Below are 20,886 nucleotides of genomic sequence, written 5' to 3'. Positions count from 1 at the left end.
TTCTCTATAATTTTCTGTCTATTTATCCACATTTTATATATCTTTATGTTCGTATTGTGCAACAAAATAAAATCTTGTTTTGAACGTGAAAATGTGACGTTAACACGAAGAAATATAATTTCTCTAATAATTCGATAAATAATGAGAGACTCTCGATAATGAAATTAACAAGTGTCAAGTAAAAAGGGGAAAAGAGAAGTGGAGCCACTTCACTAAGTCAGAGAACGCGAGAAAGCGTTGAAACCGCGGTAAAAAAAAAAAACATCGAGAAGCAATACAATTTGTAAGTAAAGGACGCCGTTACAATTGAGACAACGATGCGCTTGAAAGACATTCCTGATTCCTTATGTGAGTCACCGGGACGGATGAGACGGTTGTCATTTGGAATCAGGAATGTCTTTTAAGTGCATCATTGTCTCAATTGTAACGGCGTCCTTTACTTACAAATTGTATTGCTTCTCGATGTACTTTACCTCGACTTCAACGCTTGTACTCGCGTTCTCTGAGCTGGCGAGTAAGTGACTTTACTTCTCTTTTTGCTCAAGTTATGACTGTTATTTTGATTTTAATTATATAATAAACTATGATCATTAACCAAGTTTTACACTCCTCGCGGAAAATTACGCTATTTCTAGACCATGAAATTTTTAAATTACTTCTCGCCGGAGAACGCGAGATCATTTTCATTTAATTGGTATCGCTCTAAGCGTAGCCGAAACGTCCGATTTGTAATTATATATTTTATTTATAGTTATTATATTTATTAAAGATTGACATAACATTAACTAACGCCGTCAACCGCGTTGAACTCTCAAAGCCCCTTTTTACTGGTCACTTGCTAATTATGTTTTTTTCGTTCGTCGAGAGAAAAAGTACGTCTATCGTGCGAAATTATGCAAATACGGAGAACGACCGAGGTAATTGCTACGTGTCAAGTTCGACTCGAAGAGAGACGGAGGCATAGAAATCCTCGTCGGGATTAGAATGCCGCAATCTAGCCGCAGTTGCGTTACGATGGATTGGCGAAATCGCGTTTCCGTTGTATGCGATATGCATACGAGATGTTTTCCAATTATGGCGTCCTTCCTCGTTCACCTGTGCCCCTTTCGACGAAGCCCGAGGTCGCTCTCCGTCCTCGCAAAAACTTTTTTATATCAGCACGACCTCTCGCGTTCGCCGCCGCTGAAATCTCTCGGATCTTTTCTCCGCGGTCAAGCAGGTCGACCCCGTTTTTCCCGTCCGAAACATTTACGTCGATAGATAGGAATTAGGTGGGACGAGGAGAGAGATAGATGGTTAGGAGAGGCGCGTGTTTATTTGTTCGTTTTCCTGGATGTCCGTGCATCGGTCCATGGCGGAGCTGACCGCTTATCTGCCTGCCTGCCTACCTACGTATTTTCCTTTCACGTGCTCGATCTTGTCCGCGCGTCGGTGCTTGTGCCGCAACAGTTATCGCACGTATGCCATACGACACTGGTGAAATTGGGTCATTCGGTACAAACCGACCATACGAGCCGTTATCTCGTTGCATTTGCAAGGCCATATCAAACTGCGCCCGTGCGCGCGCGCGCGCGCGCTCGCACTCGCGCTCGCGCGAACGAGCGGGTGCGAGCGGACACCGCACGCTTCGAGCATCAGATGTTAGACATTACGCTTCATTAGAATATGTATCTCACGTTGCTGAATATGTACCTGCGACGGATGCGCGACTCGATATAACGGAAGCGAGAACGCGACACGGACTGCGAAAAGAAAAGAAAGAGGAACGTTTATCGTTTCGAGTGGATAGACACGCGCGAGATATACCGCGATAAAGGACGCTGATTAAAATACGATCGACGGGTTTCGAAACTGTAACGGCGTCGAGATTGCCGCTAAAATCTCACGGACACTCCTCCGGCGAGATGTAACCCGCATCCGAGTCTACTCGTCTCATTCGTCGAAAGGAGGGTGCGATTGTTTTCTAGTGGATAAAATTTACGCACAATGGGGACTGTCCGCTATTCGGGAATATTTTTCGTATTTCTTCTGCCACTTCTGGCCGTTCTGTTCTTTTGTCACGGTAAACCGCACAATGTAGCGGGCGGAGAATGAGTTTCCACGCTTACAAACCGCAAACAAAGTTTTTAAACATTCGCGACATCGACTGTTTATGCGAACCATACAACAATTAAATTAATGAAGCACGCGGAGAAAAGAAAGATTTATAGTGTCATAGAGGCGAACGGTAAACGCAGAGATTCAGAAAATGAGTAGAAAAAAACGTACGGTTACGATGATATGAATCACGATGTAAGAAGGAAATAGCAAGAGATATACGATAGATCAAATTATACAATTAATGTACTGGTAATCTTTTTGCGCGTCTTCTCTCTCTCTCTCTATCTCTCTCGAATGCATTTCTCTACGTCGCATTAGCAATTCGTTGCACGTGGCGTTATAGGCGAGCGGTGAATAATTTCACCATTAATGAGCAGCTCGCGAGAGAGCAACGAGCATTAATTTACTTGCGCAAATAAAACGAACGTTCACGGATCGATACGCGTGCGTTTGTTTCGGCAATTTGTCGGACTAACGAGACCGAAAGGAAAGCGTGCAGTGGTCGCGCGACTGTACACAAAAGCAACGTGCAATTAGCGATGGATATAAATAAGCACCGAGAGAGAAAGAGAGACAAAGCATCTCGACGGATCTCGTAAAATCGTTCGCGTTTCACGTCTCGCGTCCGCGCGACACATAAAGGATCTCGCGCGATTCAAAAGCGCAAGCAGAAGACAAAGAAAAACGGCGACTCGCGTCAACGCCGCGACTGACAACGTAACCGCCTAACGGATCTTTTGTTAAATTAGCTTAACGCATTGCGTGGCCCTTTTCCTCACTGTCATCCCCGCGATTCGTCGCGTCATTCGTTACAGCGGCCAATCGGAGCGGCTGCCTTAACGCGCGAGACATCAAAGAAACGTGCTTCGTGTGCTCCTTGCTGCTTTTAAAATAACATGTGCAAAAATTGTGCACGCGAGCTGTTCTACTGACTGATTTACTATTCTTTTTTTTTTTTTTTTTTTTTTTTTTAGAAGCGTAGGCGTGTCGAAAGAATAAACCGCGCGGAAAAAACGGAGGCAGGTTTCTTTTCCCGGGTGTGGAAAATCGGTTGGTTCTGCGAAACGATCCGCCAGAGATACGGAGATAATAATATATCATCGTCGCGTTTCCTTCCTCCCTTCCCTGCTCCAAGAAGGAATGAGCAGCATTCGCGATGAGAAAAAGGATGAGAGCGTATAAGAAGGAAGACGCGATTATCTGGAATAAAACGTCCAATAATGAATACACCCACCGGCTTGATTCGCATCGGTAGCGCCCGGTAGTTGGACACGTAGATTGTAACGGAAGTACGAGGAGCAAAGTCGGCGGTCGCGATCGGAATGTTGTTCCTTCGGTATCTACCTGCTTCGCGGCGGAATCATCGATGTCGAACGAACATTGTCCGTAAAAACGTAAATACGGAGGAACGCGAGTCTGATGATGCACTTTCCTGGTTTTTTTTCTCAGTCGAGTTAATTCGTACATCTGACGACGCCGCGAACTTGTAGACACGAAATATCATTTATACAGAAATTGAATCGATCGTAGCCGCCGCTTTGTGGCTACAAGACGAGATAAAAAAGATAGTAATCGCCTCATTGTCAACAGTTACGGCAAAGCAAGCCGTACTTATTTCACAGTTCCGTTATCTCTAGTATAATAGTAGTTACGAATAATAGCTAGCTACAACAGATAACAAAATCATTTATCATGTATACATATCTCTTTTATGTGCTTATACGTTTGATGTATCACATTTTATTATATGTAGATACGTGTACCTTAACAAATTATAGTTTTGCTATCTGTTATTAAATAAACCAACCGTTTCTGTTAAGATTCCTTTGGTTTATTCAACAGAAGCTAGAAACAGATGATAGGGAGTTGAAGATGCAGTACAAATTACCCACATATGTATTAAGTAAGAAAATCATAGCTGAACGAGTCGATCTTCTCACGATATGAATTCGCAAATATACCGCTATCCCACATCCTTGTTAATGATGCAAGCATCAAGTAGTAAGCCTTTTAAAGCAAAAAAATATCAAGAGTTCATACCTCGTGCAGCGCGTAGGTAGGCTGACCCTCGACCTAGACTTTCGTCCTCGCTCCACCTTGACCGCGACCTCGACCGCGATCCCTGATAGGAAAGAAGGAAGGCGTACTTCTCGCGGTCCCTGCACGTCACTGACAAGCCGGTAGCTCACGGACCAGATCGGCTCTAATCCAGCCGTTCTCTCCGTTCTCACGTTGATCCTTGTTCGCTTCCGCCGGTCTCTCCTCCCAAAAAAAGAAACCTCTAACGGTTCGCACGCTACCGACCGAATACACGGAGATCGTTTTGACAGAGTCGCCGATGGCGGTGACTTGACAGCGGCTACGATCACGCGACTTGGCACCCAAGATCGCGGACGACAAAATTCCGTCTTGCAACGTCTAGCACGCACCCTCTTCCGCGTTCCGCAACTCTTCCGAGGCCGTGAACCGTACTGCTCGCGAATTGCCGTTGCCGTTGCCTATTGCTGCTGTTGGCTGTCCGGAGACTGGTGTCTGGATTGGAGGCTAACCCGCGATGAGATTGTTTCGGGGTTTGCGCCCGACTGCGGCCTCGCGTAGGACGCTACGTGCCTATGAGTCCCCGCTAGTCCCACTTACCAACCAACCAGAAACTGCTCGGGTATACTCGGAATCCTAAGCTGCATCTCCGCCAATCCACCTTCCACTCTTCCTCCCTCCGTTCCCCCTCGTCGCGTTGCCCGCCTCGGGGTTCTTCGGTTCCGCGCTTGTCCGGGATTTGCTTGTGCTTTTCGTCTTTCGGCCCCGCCGGAAAGCAGCCGTTGATAGACGCGGGTGAGTTTTGCGGCTGGAACCGGTCGTTTCTGGACCACCGAGTGCCTCTTAATCAACCGTGAAGGCGGTTTTGCGGACTATTAATTGATATTAGTGACAAGTTACGAGGAGAGAAGTCCCGCGTGTCTTTTACCTTCTCTCTTTCTCTCTTGCCCCTTCTCTCTTCTTTCTTCATAATTGGAAATCACGGGAGATACTTACAAGATGAGAACTGCTCTTTGAAGTAGCCATCGGCTGTCCGCCGCTTTGATCTTAGGAATATTACGCCGAGACCTAATAGACCCCGACTCAACTCCCACGTATCCTCACCTTTCGAATCGAATAGAGAGAAATTTCCGCGTGCTGCCTAAAGCTATAAACTTTCTGCTCATTTTCTGCTCATTTCTGTATAGGACTTATAGTTTGATAAATTGATTTATATATATTTGTTGATGAAAACTAACAATTACGTCGCTAATGCAACAGAAGAAAATAACATATAAACAAAGATTTATCTTCTTCTTCTTCTTCTGGTTCGATAAATCCTCCAAAAACTTAAAAAACGCAAGAAACAAGTGTTACAACGGATGTAACTGACTTAATTAGCAGGTAAACATAAATCGGCAATTATTTTAGAAAGTTTAAGTCAACAGAGAAAGGGTGATCTGTTGACGGGTTTCCTCCTTCGTAAATCCCAACACATCGATAACGATTTTTGCGAATCGTACGAGAGAGAGAGAGAGAGAGCATACCTCACGATTATATTACTTCGTGGCCGTCGTCGTCAATAGGCTCTCGCTTTATCGCGATTTTTTCATCGTGGACACGATGTCGAGTAACACGTCTGGGGTACAGCACGGCCTTTCTCCGAAGATCGAACGCGTATTCTTCTCGGCCGCGCGATTCATCTCGGTGAAAGTCCGCGGCTATCTGTTAAGCATGAGATTTGACGTGGACGCTAATCATTGTCTGCGGTGCGCAACAACCGCTCGGCCCATAGTTCGCGTGTTTTTCTACCGCCGCGAAGCAGCGGCGAGGAGAGAACGTCGAAGATTCAGCATCGATATCGACGGCTCCATCGGGAACGCAGCCTCCAGCTTGACCATTAGCAATCGGAAAAACTGACCCGCTCTTTGCGCCAGTGGGTTTTTGCGCGCGAAACGAGGCGAGTGTGCGGTTCGCGAAAGAGAGGAACAAATAACACGTGGTAAAAAAGCCCCGGAGAAGTGTGTCGGAAAAGATCCACGGCTCCGCGATCTGGAATCGCCGGTTGTTCCTCGGTTGTGGCCCGAGAATCTGCGCGAACACTTTTACGGGGGGGGATTCGTGACTAATAAAGATTCTCCAGCGTCCATAAGACGAGAGCGTTATAAAAACACGCGATGCCCGAATAAATTTTCGCCGGAGAAAAGCCCTTTCATATTCATGAGAGAATTCGCTTTCTAAGCTCTCCATGCGTTTGGACATGCAACTCCTTTCCTGCTACTAATTATCGCTGCATACGATAATAAATACTCGAATAGCTATTGAACATTTCTTGGAGATTCACCCGTGGAAATTTAATTAATTGTCCTATAAAAAACTCTTTGCTCTGAAAAACAAAGTTGCATACATATGAAAGTTATAAATAAGAATCATAAAAAGTCATGAAAAAACTTGCCCGTTTTCTAAAGGTTAATGTTGTAGATTAAACTGACGTTACGATGATATCTTGACAGAGTCTTAATCTTTTTACTTTTATTTCAATTACTCGTTAAATTAATATTTTCTCATTTTAATTTATTTCAATTTGTTCGTAATAATTTATATCGCTCATATTTTATTTGCAACATTATTATTTATCTATTTTAACAGCCTCTTGAAAAACACGAGATTCGGAGAAAATGTTGCAAATTAATCGCTGATCAATTTGATTCGCGATTCGGACAATTTTTTGACCGGCCGTACCTTCAAGCGCACCTTCGGCGCGCGATTGCGCGCCGCGCAAGAGAACTCGAGTCAAGGTAGCGCGGCGGTAACGGTGCCGTGCAGATGGTAACGTGCAAGGAGTGGAGCATCCGCGAGTCGCGGGTGATGGACCGTGACGTTCTCACAGATAACTCACGGCTTCCGACGTCCACTCGCGCTCTGCCTGCGCCGAGTTATCCGCGGAATAACTAGACGCGAGAGACGGCGGTCTCTTTGTGGTCCCCCTTGCGAGAAAAAGCCACGCGTATGAAGAAAAAGGCACCCGATTTCAAATTCGATTTCCACGTCTCTCCGACGTAGGATATCAGAAAGTTACTACTTTTCCCGAGGAGGGAAAACGTAGTAAGGATAGAAAATTATATTGAGAGCCGATAATAGAGCGTTTACGACGACGATGTCGCGAATTTTGTTGCCTCTGAGAAAAATTTCTTATTCTGCTCACATTCGGAGCAATGTATGCCCTCGATAAGAAAGAAAGGTGATTAAGATGGGTATTTAAGACGCCGGTGTGTGTTTTAATTTTATATCAATTTGTGATATAGGGTGGCAAAGAATTTTACATTTTTGAATTATAAGATTAAGACAATGTTGTTGTACCGTTTGTTGTATTTCGCGCTCGAAGATGCGCAGTGATTAAATTAAAAATAGTAAATTAGTAAAAATTTTTGACAAAATTGATCAAATAAAAAAATCACTGGTGTTTTAAATCGAAATTGTTGCCACCAGCATGGTATATTTCGTTAAAATTCATGCATTGTTTAATTTGTTGATTAAATATATTGTTGATATTGTTATAACGATATCTTCTTTATCGACTTGCGATAGATCGGTAGATATTTCGCGCATCCTTATCCTTGACTCTTACCCACATCCTCAACGATCTCGAAGATCGATAAATCGCTTCTCTATCACATTTTCGTAAAAATACATTTTCCTAATTAATTTAGAATTTTGATATTTATATACATATATTTCTTTATTATCCAAAAGTTATATTTCTCAGAGAAAAAGAGGCTGGAAAGGATAAAAAATAACATTGTCATGCGCATGCACACATACATAGATTTTTTTTTATTTAAGTTAAAGTAAAAGTAACAAATAACATCGAGAGAGTCTCTTCCAAATCGTCTTGCGATGCTACCATATACAATATACTCCCCGAATGAGACACTTTCGGAAGACCAGAGACGAATATATACAAGTTTAAAACGACTGCGATGAATAGCTGCAACGTGCTGCAATATTCTACGAAGCGGCATAAAAATCGGTAGCGCTAAAAAGAGAGGACTCGCCGTTGCTACGACCGAGGGGAGGGCGCGCGATAACTTGAGGCCCGTGTCACATTGCGGGAATACGAGGCGATCGTTTCGAAACGTACTGTACAAAACTGTAGGCGGGCACGATTCTCTCTTATCTCTATATATCTTCTGTACATTACTTTTTACACTTAACATTCGCCAACGCCGCTGGGGGATTGTACATGGCACGGCATCACATGGCTGGTACAAGCCGACCGATCGACACGTATGTTAATTTCCCGTTGTTCGCGATTCCTACGCGACGCTTCCTTGTCGACAAAGTGGATCGAGGAGCGCGTCGTGTACCGCGCTTCGTTCGAGACGAAAGAGGAAAGATATAGAATAAGAGGAAAAAGAAATTCAAAAAAGGATTATTCGAAAGAGCGTTCGGATGAGCTCTCCTTGCCGAGAAAGATCATCCGAGCGCGCGCACGTCGCCACCATCGGGAATTGGAAGCCGCCTCGGTGATTTTACGGCAACGTTTCGACAATCGGCAGGTACCAAATGGCCAATTGTTGCGCGCTTGAAAAGGCGGACAAAATCCGTCGGTTGGTTCCCCCGGAACCAACCGTCTTTCTTTTTAACGGGGGACGTATGGTAAAAGTATGAGAGTGGGGTCCGTTGAAGCTCGGTGTCGGTGGCAGATTTGCGTTCGGCAGACATCCCGGATTCATCGCTGCAGCGAGAGTTGCCGTTTTTAACGCGCGAGGCCCCCCCTCAGATGCCGTAGGTCATTTTGTCGTAGCCGTGGTACGGCACGCAGTAGCCGCTGTAAGTCTTGATCTCCAGGACGCCGGCGTAGGATCGCGCCGGCGTGGACCCGGGATCCGTGTGTCGCCGTGGGCACCGATGTCCACGGGGGCACTGGCAGAGGGGCGAGGCGTTCACCTCCTCGAGCTGCGAATTGCGCCTCTTGCGCACGGTGAACAGGCGGCAGGGCTCCTTGTGCTGGCACCGTATTTTCTGCAAACATCAAGTTGACCCCGCGGTTAAGACTTCTCTCTCAGCTGTCGCGCTAACGAAAGGATGGGGGCCCAAACGCGTAGAGATACCGAGAGATATGCATTGATTTTAGCAGAACTCTTAAAAAATTATATTCTGGGATAAATAACTTGCGTGTTTTTTTCTTTCTGGCATTGTTGACTTACACTTTGCGGAGAACAGGCGAAGGCGTAGACGAAGCCTTGATTTCCGTCCGGCGATTTGTGCGGTTGCCTACGTACTAGGTATGGCACGCTGTTTGGTCGACATCGACAGTAGACTCGTTGCACCGTCGCGTTTGCCGGGCCACCTCCGGGGGCCAGGGTCCACGTAATGTCCCTGTGGTAAAAAGTCATCAGGATATATTCAATGCGAACGTACATTATTATTTATTATTTATTTCGCGAGCGAGTAATTTGGATTCAACAGTGATTCTTCAATTCGCGCGATTCAACAGTGCAGTTTTGAGAGGAACCGTTCGTTTCCCTCGTTCAGGGAAAAGATCGTAGAAAAATGTCATTCAACTGCAGTGCAACTACAGCGATAGAGTTTTAAACGTGAACAAAGCTAAAGTCCAAGCAACGCAACGTGGAATCGTCGAAGCGATCGCGGAGAATGCGTGTCGTGATCAAACTAACTTGAAGTAATGACAGATGGGAAGTCGTTTCACGGGCTCGCAGAGCTTGTAGCGGCGCGTTTTATCGACGATCGTGTGTCCGTCGTCCCCGTGAAGACTGCTGGGGCAGGCACGGCCGTTCGGGCAACGACATTGTCTCTCGACCCACGGTGCACCATATAAATCCACCTTGCTACATACCTCGCTCCGGTCCGCGCACTCCGGTAACTCCTTCTCGCTGTTCTGCGCAAACAAGCACCCGCGTCATTAATAAAGCGATTGACGCTCGCGCGCCTTTCGCGGAAATTCAATTGTCCCATCCGACCCGTTCCGGAATGGCGATTTTATCACTTTGTTTATTTCGTGTCGGTGGCGGTGGTGACACGGGCGCGAAATACGTGGAATCAGATCGCATTGAATCGAGCAGCTGATCGATATCGCAATCCGGGCAATTTCTACGTTATTAATAAACGTCCGCGCACAGAGACGTTTCATTCGTCTTACGCGGATATACGGTAACGGAATTATTAGTAGGACGATTATGATCGGCGGCGATTGTACCGTTGCGTAATAATAAACGTCTGAACGTGTCGTGTCGCGCTATGGGACCACGGTGCTTAATGAAATAAACGGGACGATTGCGCACAAGACTCGTAACTCAAGTATATCCGCTCTTTCTGCCGGCGATACAAAGTCTGCTATAACTGGACTATTTAGATGTTGTCAGTCCATTCATTGAGGCAATCGCGTACGTCCTGTCCGGCCTATCGTCATCGACGACGCCAACTACCGTAAGGCGACCATGGAAATCTCGAAATATCTGCCGAGGGTGTCGACGGATTTTTTTATTATTTCGTCACAATTTTGCCTTAAATTTCGCACTCGGTCCTTTTTAACAATTTCTTTAAACTAAGGAAACTTTTTAACAAACTCGCTCGTCGCGAGCGAATTTGTAATATCGGATTTCGTCGTTTACCTAAGTACCTACCGAAACTACCTACTTCCGCAATTACCTACTTCCGCGTCTCTCCGAATCTGCGTTCGTGGATACACATTACGGATTTACGAACGAGAGAAAAGATAAAAAAGGAATGCTCTCTTCGGAACGATCACGCGCGCGGTTTCTGTTAATGCGATACGCGTTTATCGGGGTGCACCTCGAGAGTGCGTGAGTCGAAGTAGTTGAAGCAACGTGGCCATTCAGCGAAGAAACGCTCGAGGAAATGGTCTTCCGCCGTTTTACCGCCGACTGTGAGCATTCGACTTTTTGCTATGACCATCCGTTCATCTCGTTTGTCTTTTTGTCGCTCCCCTCAGCTGTAGTTTCTACTATTACTACTACTACCATTATTACTATTATACTACTTACTACGATCATTCGTCACGGCACAATGGACGAACGAATAGCTTTTTACGTGGAAAATCCTTCTTTATCTCGCTCCTTTAGACATCCGCGTACACGTTTACATATCTAAAAATCTAACAGCTTCCGAATAATTTTCTACTCGCATATGATATCTCTTACAGTTTCCTCAACATAGCTGACAAATTGTACAAGTTATTTAAACATTTATAAAAAATTATCTTTATCTAACAATTTATATAGAAGGCAGTATTTTTGCATGCATATGATGCTTTTCATAAATTTGTATATTATTACACACGCATAATAAATTGTGATTTAATGTCATATTCGTCGATTTTTCGAAATAATCCATTCGGCCGCACTTGCAGGCGGTATATAAATAATTTACAATTACTGAGAACCGAAATCTCTCCCCGGGGATGTTTTTAAGCTGCGCCTGATCCATCTCACGGCATTATATTCCGATTTCAATCGCTTCCGATTGTTAATCGTGTTTGTCCGCATTATCCTTTCCGCGCGGCCTTCCCTACGCATCTCTTTATCCCACTTCCGTCGGCTCTCTACGAGCGAAAGAAAAGGTGAAGCGGAACGAAAGGCGAAGGAAGTTTTTGAAGCTGATATAGCGGCAGCGAGCAGCGGGATTCACGCATGTACACACGCGCGCGTGCGCACACACACACACACACGGTGGAACGGCGGTAAACTAAAATGGGATAATAGAAGGACCGGAAGGGCGCCGTAAACCATCCGGAAGTTCTCACGCGTCTCTCGCTTCTCGCACGGCCGCAATGAAAATGACACCTGGCACTCGGGATGGACATACTACACGAAGGCAAAGGAGGAGAAGGAGGAGGAGGAGGAGGAGGAGGAGCCGCTAGGCATCGGCGACGACGAGGAGAAGAAGGGCCGCGCGAGACGAGGAACGAGATGCGGAACAAAAAGAGAGAGAGCAAGAGAGAAAGAGAGAGAAAAGAAGAAAAGAGAGGTAAGACGCACGACGACGCAGGGAATCTGGTCGGATGGATGGATGGATGGCGTTAGTAAAAAGAAAGATCGCTCGCTCATCGTTCCATATAGCCGTACCGGATGTCTCTAAGCCTGGAAATCTCGCCGTGCGATCGAAAGCGTAATGGCACTGGGTGCTCCGTATAAGATAATTAATCGCTCGATGCGTATCTACTAATTGTCCGAGGAGATAATCGTCATACGCGTCATGATGATTATAAACGGAGCGATCTACGAGAAAAGATTACCCCTCTTCACGACTAAATTATTCATATGAGTTAATAATATGAAATCAACGAGTCCCGGTCGTATCGATTTTTTAAAAATTATTTTAAAAATAAAAATATTCACGAGAAGAAACAGATTACTCTCGGAAAAATCTTTTCAGGAAAAACCTGGTCTCCAAACCGCATTGAAATTTGACATTTTCGACCATACCGGATGTTTCCTCTTCAATTGTATTTTTCTTTTCTGTATTTAGAAGGGCACGGGTAGGCAATACGATTGTTGTAGGACGTAGATTATTGAGAAAGAGAGAAAAAAAGAGCGAGAAAAACGAGAACACAATGAAAAGGGAAGATTTGTTTTCCAAGAGCGATTCTTCTCGGCGCGATTTCGTAAAGCCGCGTGATTCTCGTCCGATATGCAAGGAGCAGTTTTCTCTCCTCGACGACACCGTCGTCATCCCCACCGTGTGCCGTTCCTGCGCACGTACTCTCGGCCCACGTGCGAACGTACGTATCTACGATACGTCGTACTTGGGTGTCGCGCCTGTCCGCACGTGTATACCTACGCGCTGTACCCCATAGGGGACACGTATGCACGCACGCACGCACGCACGCACGCACGTACGCACAGACGCTACGCACACGCGTGTATACCGTCGACACGTAGGTGTTTACAGCAACGACAGCAGCAACAGGTTCGAGCATCGAGTGGGCGCCGCTCTTTGCTAACGGCTACGTTTCCCTCTCCTTCTACTTCCTGCGCCTGTAAGCGGACGATTTAGCTTCAAATCCTCGGAATACTACCCGAGAGCATACACGAACTCGCGTATATGTATATCGTTGGAGAGATATACACCGAGGCCTCGTAGCGCACGCTCGAAACGATTTCGAAAATCGAGACGTGACACCTGTTGAGAAAAATCCACGTAAAAGAGAAAGAAAATCGACGGTCGGAGATGACGAAGGATCCCGGATCCGGAAAATGCGTTGGTCGCGCGAGAGAAGTAACGCGAGATCTGTCCCGCCATTCATATTCTCGACGATTCAATTGCGTGCCTCAATGAGACGGACTCGCCGGGATTAGGTCGCTAAACGCTTAGCCGCTTTCTGGAGCAATTCAAGCGCTAATTCGTTCGGGGAACTTAATGGAGCGAGTAACGTAATCTTAACGTCGGCTTCGTGCGCCACGTTTGAGGCGATATTGAGGAATAGATTTGAGAGATATTGAGAGTAGAAGGATAGAAAAGTGGACGAATGCGATATCAACGCTTTGGTTCATGATTTATGTAAAACATCGTCTTTCATTCAGCACTGAACGTGTTTAAATCCATGACATTAAATAAGTTGCTATATGCGTATCGGTCAGCTAGTCGTCCAACATATTTGTACTGGCGGCTACGTAACAGTTACATAATATGTGTACATATAATGAATTAGAAAATGAGAAATTATATATATGTAAGGGTAATATATACGTAGGTTACATAATTTAGGGATTGAGAATGATAGATGGACGTTGACGTGGGGGAGTGGCTTACCCCGACTTGGTACAGCACCCTGGGCTCCTCGTGCGTCAGCCTGTGCTTCCGGTTACGATTGATCAGGTCGATCTCGACCGTCGTGTCGTCGAATTCCTGCAGCTCGGCGTGGTACTTGCTCTCGTCGATGAACAAATACTCCTTGAGGTACTCGTCGTGCTCGACTCGCAACGGCAGATCGAAAACCTCGCATTTGCTCCGGCGGACGCCGGCGATCGCCAGCAGGGTGTACAGCAGGTGCCGTATTGTTTTGCCGGTCATCGTGTCGCGGCGGTGAGAGAAGCACAGCGAAGTTCTCCCCGATAAAGAATCCCGATCGAGAGAATCGGCGGTCGCCTGTTTGTGTGCGTCTCTCTCTTTCTCTCCGGAGGGAACGTTTGCTGCGTTAGGTGTTTTATTCCACGGTGGGGGGATGCGATAAAAAGAATGGTAGGGGGTTTCGATACGTTCACCTTCTTATTTGCGCGACAAGGCGTACTGAACGAGCGGGAGGAGGAATACACGGGGAATACTCATAGCAGAAATACAACACGATTCGAGAAAACTCGAAAAGCTCGCCGGTCGTCCGCTGCCGTTACTTGAAGTCCATCTTTGTGAATTTCACAAACGCGAATCTTCTCATTGATCGATCATCGGGATGAAGCGAAAAGAGGAGTTCCCCCGATCGCTTCGCGAGGATCTCGATCGTTCGTCTCGGAGGTATTGGCACGTACTTTTTCCCGAATTTGCGAATTCTACGGGCTAAGTTCCGAATCCTGCACGCGATTAAAATCGGATTCCCGGAGTTTTAGGTCTTACGATTCTTCTTCTTTCAGCCGCGGAAGCAGAAACGTCACGTGTCTCTGTTTACTGTGGTCCGGATCTCCTCTTATATCCCTCTTCTCGCTCTTCGCGATTTTAGAGAGCGCGAAAGAGCGCGGTTCCCCGATCCTGAACCGGCCGATCTTGGGGAGGGAAGGGGAGAGAGCCTCCGGGGTTCGATAGAGCGTATCGCACTCGCGCACTCTCACCGAGTTCGCCGATCGTCCCTCGAAAAATCTCCGTCTGTCGCTCGTCCGCTCGAGTTCGTTCGTTCGTTCGTGCGGTACTCCTTTTTTGCGGTTCCCGCGAGGTCTTCCTCTCCGGAGAAACGGAGCGCGCGATCGCTAAGACTGGAGAAGAAAACAGAATGTCCCGACGAGATCGGCCTATGCGAAGGTATGCCGTCCGCTCGACTGGACTCTTAAAAGCCAGAAGTAAAGCATGAATGGATGTCCCCCACCCCTTTTCCTTCGCCCTTCCCGTGCCCCCTTGCCGTCGCCTCCCTTCTCCTCTTTCTCGTCTCATTCTTGACTGCTCCCGTCCCCCCCCACTCCGTCTCTTGCTCTTACGTCATCCCCACTACAACTCTCTGTCCGGCCCCCCCCCCTCTCTCTCTCTCTCTCTCTCTCTCTCTCTCTCTCTCCTCTCTCTCTCTCTCCTCTCTCTTCTCTCTCTTTCTATCTCTCCTCACCGAACGTTTTCATCGTCGCCGTTTTTTCTCGGGACTCGTCGCCGTTTGCCGTTTGTCCTTGTATCGCATCCTCTCTTCCACGGGCTGCTCCGTACGAAGCGCGCCTTGCTCTCCGCTCTCCCCGGGAACGTATTAACGACGAAGTGTTTTACTCTTTCTCCGGAGGTCGGCCCGTTTGCTTTCGCGCGCGCGCACGCGGTCTGTTTTGCCATTATCCACTATGTTTTCTGCACATTCTGTGTTCCACGATCCTTTTCTCTCTTCCCTCCGCTTTTACCAGCGAGCCAGTTTTTCCACCGACCGATTTCCCTTCCCTTGCGTCTTCCGATCGTACCTGAATGGCGTTCGCCCCGTTTCTCTCGCAATTCCGAATCTCGTTTGAGATCTCGTACTTTTTTCTCCTTCCTCTTCCTCTTTCACTTGTTTTCCTTCTCTCCACTGGATATCCTTTACTAGAGATACAGTACCACGCTTTATCTTTTTCAAATTAGAATATTTCTGATATTACTCTCTTCATTTCTCTTTAAAGGTAGCTGTTTATTCTAGCGGTTTGCTTGAAATTATCATTTATTTCTACAAGTATTTCTCATAAATGTTTCGTATGTTTCGATAAGTCGTTAACTATCTAGAACAACGTCTAAGATACCGCGAACTGCGCCGAAAATTAATCACTTGAGAACCTATTTCCCGCGTTCAAGTATTCGCGATTATCTTTTCTAAGTATTTTTATGATAAAACTGCACGGGAAAGTACCTTGTAAAATGCTGTCGCGAGTAGAACAAGCTTTCAACTCGGAGATGTTTATTATTATTAGGAATGCAAGGGTACCGTAAGAAGAATGCCGCGAAGAAATGTTAGAGCGATACTACCGTTTGCGCTGAGGCATTCGACAATTGATGACGATTGTTCTTATTGCAGGGAAACTGTACGCTGTGTTCGGCAAGAGACAAGGCCGTATCGTATCTACGGAAAGTGCTCACGGCTTCGGCGGACAATTCAGAGTATTGGCCACCCTACCGGTTCTAGAGAGCTTCCATCTCGCAAGAGAACTGCGGACGCAAACGTCCGGATTGGCTAGTCCGCAACTAGTTTTTAGTCATTGGGAGGTAACACTGATACGATATTAATTACAAAATACGATTAAGTTTTGGAGTTTGCAATCTATGGCGGAAGGAAGAGGTTCCTTTTCTTTTTTAAATTTACATTAATGTTTTAATTGTTCAAGCGAACTTTTGATATCACTCGAATGTTTCTGCGTTACAGGTAATCGAGCAGGATCCTTACTGGGTGCCGTCCACAGAGGAGGAATACCTCCATTTCGGTGAAAAGGCGGACAGCGATAATCGAGCTAGGTGCTATATGGATGCAGTTCGTCGAAGGAAAGGCCTCCCCGTGAACTCCCAATTAGTTACGCATGGCGAAAAGCAACGCACTCTTTCGAAAAACAAGTGATGCGAAAATCCTCGTTGAAGCGAATCCTTCAGAAAGCGCGAGTTTACTCCGAGTTTCATCCTAGTCGTAGAAGCTCAATAATCTTACGTCCATTAAATCTGTGAAATTGTAATAAATGCGAGTGTATGAACAGGTATGTTTGTTCCTCCTTGCATTATGGATTACGAAACAAGATTAAATATTAATTGACTGATCAATATTTAATCTTATTGAGTAAAATTAAATATTAAACTGAATGTCTTCTTTACTCGATTATTTTAAGCAGCTTTTTTATTTGTTCGACTAAACATCATCTTCAAATATGCTGTTACACAATATAATATATTTACGACATATTTTGCAGAAGACCAAAGTGTTACATACGAGTAGAAACCTACAATTTAATTGCATTTTATTGAAAATTACATAAACTATTTAGAAAAGAAGACATAACATATAACATACTAGGATTACTAGGATATTATTTACATTAAGGGCCGGTTGTTCCAACCTGTTGGTAACTAATAGTTAAATCATATATGTGTCTTTGTTTTTCCTTCAAATTAAACAAGAATAGACATATGATTTAACTATTAGTTAGTTTACCAATAGGTTGGAACAACCGGTCCTAAATAAATGTATTAAATCTGAAGATAAATGTACATATGTATACATTTTTGTTAAAACAATATAACGAATGTATCGGAAGTTTACAATGCACTTTACAAAAGGTTCTTGATTAACTTGTAAGCTCCTTGTTCCGTACGGTAAACCATTACGCCTAGTCATCCGCAAATACAATCTTCTTGCCTTGAAATCCTCGGCTCATGATTTCCTGCTGTTTTTTCCTGGCCATCCAAGAAGGATGTAAACAACTGGCATTCTCGTCGTTTTTGTTATCAATCGCAGTCTCATTTGCGTTACTCTTGTTTGCGCTCTTATTAATCCTGTTGGACGTCGTTTTCTTGTATTTCATAGAAAAAGATTGTTTACCCGGATGTTTTTTACCGAAGTTTGTATCGTTTTTGCGATTTATATCTTGTTTCTTCATTCGATCGTTCGATTGGAAAGTCCTGGCTCGCGTATTATGCGTGTGAGATCTCGTATACGACGTCGAGGCATTATTTCCTTGATAGTTTTGACCATCCCCTGTAATGAAGAAGTCGTCAACCATCTTTGCTTGCTCAGTCGCAGTGCCTGCAGGATCTTGATTTTCCACAGATATCTGTGAGTCTTGATTAGCTTCTTGTTCCTCCAACAGCTCGGTAAACCTCTTCACCGTGGCCTCTTTCGTAACGCTAGACTGTTTAATTACACTCGATTGCTTGTCTGCGACTGTAGCTTCTGATGTAGCGTCTTTCTCCCGTTTTAGTAATTTTTGTTTTTCCAAGGACGTACATTCTTCTTCCAATGCCTTTTTGCGCTTGCGCGATTTACTCCTTGTTTCGGGTGAGTCATTACACGGTTCCTCATCTTTGTCATGTTGGGCTTGTTCAAAGTCTTCATCCGAGTCAGCTTTTTGTTTCTTTGAACTTTTATTCCGAGTAGATTTCCTAGTTTTTGCAGTATCCTTGTCTCTCAATTTTGTAGGCTCCTTCTTATTCTCTGCTAAGTGCTCCTTACAGTCTGGGAACCTCTCCTTAAACTGCGTCAATCTTCTACTCATAATTTTGTAATGCGCCACCCTTGCCATTATGCGAACGCTATTAGTCGACGACTTGTCTTGTAAAATTTCAGTCAGACCTCTCTCATCTAGGATCCCGAATTTTGAAATTTCGTCGTCTTTGATCGTCTTCAGCGCGTAGACCTCTGCGATCAGCTTGTCGGCCTTCCTCCTACACTTCTCGCGCTGCGCCTCGTTCCCATGTCTATCCCGCAAGAGTTTAGCTTCCTTGATAAGCTTGTTCACTATACAAACTCGTGCCTGACGGACTGCGTGTCGCAGGAGGATGAACTGAAAGTATGATAAAATAGAATAGATATCGTCTCTGTAGCAGAAATAAACGTAAACAGATCACACGTGCTTCATTAGAATATTTGAACGTATCTCACCTCGTTATTCATTTCAGATTTTGCCATTTTAGATTGGAAAAATTTTTCCCGCAGTAAATCACTAATCACGACCAGATGTGTAAACAGATTTTTTTTTCTTCTGTAGCTGCGGACTCGTTTTAACAATCTCGCAAGAATCGTTCTAGAAATTGTAAACAAGCCTGAGAAAATAGCGAATATAGTTTGCGTTCAACATGAGAGTTCTCGACCATTATTTTGTCCAATTAGAATTCTTCTGGAAAAGAAACGCCCAGAGAAGATGTCGCCTTAATCACAGGAACTCTAGAAAGGAACTCTAGTCGCCTCTAGATATTTGTGCATCGCGACTGTTGATTTCACTGGGAAATGAAAGGAAATTTATGAACCTTTGTTAATAAAATTTTTATTCTGACTTTTCAAAAAGCGCTTTCTGTAATATTACGATCTCGTTGATTACGAACGACGCAATTATAATATGAGATTTCTCTTAAATTTTGGATTAAAATTACTAGTAGTTCGTGTTCGCTCCAAGAGATGTCTTCGTATTCTCTCTTTGACTTTTAACATTGTATAAAATAATTAAAAATTAACAGAAAAGAAAATTGGTATATTCTTTAGAGAAAGAAAAAAGAAAGGGGAAAATGAATTTCGAAGTTCCTAGGTTTGAAACCATTGTTTTTTCGTTTCTCATATTTCTGGGGGAAAAATAATATAACTTCATACTAATTTTTCCATATACTATAGTTTAACTAATTGATCCTTTCGGCCTTTACGTCGTTTTCATTAAAAGGATCTCTCTAATTGTCTTATCTATATTGAAACTCATATTTCATACAGACTTATCTGCCCACGTATTCATATTGTAATGTTATCAACGATCGGCGATGTCAATGTTCTGCGATTCTACCCGGGCTCACTTGATAAATCACGCGCGCTCAATAATTTCATATACCTATATACATAATTTTTAAGATAATTGAATATTTATTTGTTGAAAATGTTATATACTTAATATATATTTTAATTATATAGTATATTATATAATTAATATATATATTATTAATGGGTAATTTGTATTGTTAATAGGCAAAAGATATACATGTGTACATATAATATGCATACCTCGTACGCTAAAATTGATAAAAAATTTTAGGAATCGTACTTATTTAATTCATAAAATTTCAAGTTTGGAGATTTCGACACAAAAATAAAAATTCGCAAAAATCGGTCGAGTATTAGGAAAAGAAAGCAAATAGAATGAGCAAGGAAATCGCGCTATCCGAAATTACAAGAAGTGCGATAGAGAATTCGAAATTTCGAATCGCGAAAATTAAGAATTAAGAATCAAAGTATTACAGTTGGTAATATATAAGTAATCGTGCGTAATCCAAAAAATGTTTTTTGAAAGATAAGTTTCTGCCTTTTCAGAAAAATTTAAAGTCTTTCGATGAAGTCTTAAAAACGTCTTGAAAATGGTGTCTTTTTACAGACGTGTTGTTTGGGTTGCTTTGCGGGCTACGATTACGAGTTAGCATTTCGTCGACGACGCTCGCACAGTCGACAGTGCGAGCAATCACGGTCCCCGTTATGCATTGTGAAAGGTAGAGGCTGCAGTAGGCTTTATTAGCAACGCACTGCCCAACCGGATGATTACACAACAATTACTAATCCGCCTATATATAAAATTATTTACACGCGATGTTTGACGAAGCCGTGTCCCGCATAATTTAATACGGAAAGGAATTCGAGGGACTCTAGGGTCGCGATTTTCGACTTTCGAGGACGTGCAATTTTCTATATTTTCGCTTTATAAAATTTGATATTCATCATATCGTTTGGTTCGCTCGTATTTCCGCGAGCGATAACGCGAATACGTAAAACCGATACTGGACACGGTGAAATCTCTTTACGAAATTCCTAGCTCGGTCGATCGATCTTGCGCGATCGCGTTAGAAATTTGATTACGCGGCGATCTGTGGCCGTAAAAATGGCTTCCGGGTTTCGTTACCGAAATTCACCAG

The 20,886-nt window shown here is 44.3% G+C and overlaps 3 protein-coding genes across 3 annotated transcripts in view; 1 reads left to right on the top strand and 2 right to left on the bottom strand.

Moving 5' to 3' along the window:
* The window catches only part of LOC139770546 (elongation factor-like GTPase 1), a 34,361-nt gene extending 16,710 nt beyond the window's left edge, over window positions 1-17,651 (top strand). The window contains exons 4-5 of the mRNA XM_071702558.1: window positions 16,322-16,509; window positions 16,667-17,651. Coding sequence (XP_071558659.1) covers window positions 16,322-16,509; window positions 16,667-16,855 — 377 coding nt within the window. The 3' untranslated portion in view covers window positions 16,856-17,651. The remainder of the gene's footprint in view (window positions 1-16,321; window positions 16,510-16,666) is intronic.
* Aos (protein argos) lies at window positions 7,936-15,266 on the bottom strand. The gene is made up of 4 exons (XM_071702544.1): window positions 13,912-15,266; window positions 9,798-10,018; window positions 9,327-9,498; window positions 7,936-9,141 (listed from the first exon to the last, which is right to left on the bottom strand). Exons 1-4 carry the CDS (start codon window positions 14,170-14,172, stop codon window positions 8,896-8,898), a joined length of 900 nt encoding a protein of 299 aa, XP_071558645.1. The 5' UTR covers window positions 14,173-15,266; the 3' UTR covers window positions 7,936-8,895.
* LOC139770560 (uncharacterized) lies at window positions 17,108-19,060 on the bottom strand. The gene is made up of 2 exons (XM_071702588.1): window positions 18,887-19,060; window positions 17,108-18,788 (listed from the first exon to the last, which is right to left on the bottom strand). The coding sequence occupies exons 1-2, from the start codon at window positions 18,911-18,913 to the stop codon at window positions 17,616-17,618; spliced, it is 1,200 nt and encodes a 399-aa protein (XP_071558689.1). The 5' UTR covers window positions 18,914-19,060; the 3' UTR covers window positions 17,108-17,615.
* Window positions 19,061-20,886: the final 1,826 nt, after the last annotated feature.

This window comes from Temnothorax nylanderi, unplaced genomic scaffold (assembly GCF_030848795.1).
Source record: "Temnothorax nylanderi isolate EJ_2023f unplaced genomic scaffold, tnyl_v1.0 TNYL_tig0031_pilon, whole genome shotgun sequence".
Lineage (NCBI taxonomy): Eukaryota > Metazoa > Arthropoda > Insecta > Hymenoptera > Formicidae > Temnothorax > Temnothorax nylanderi.
This window is presented reverse-complemented; position numbering and strand designations above follow the sequence as displayed.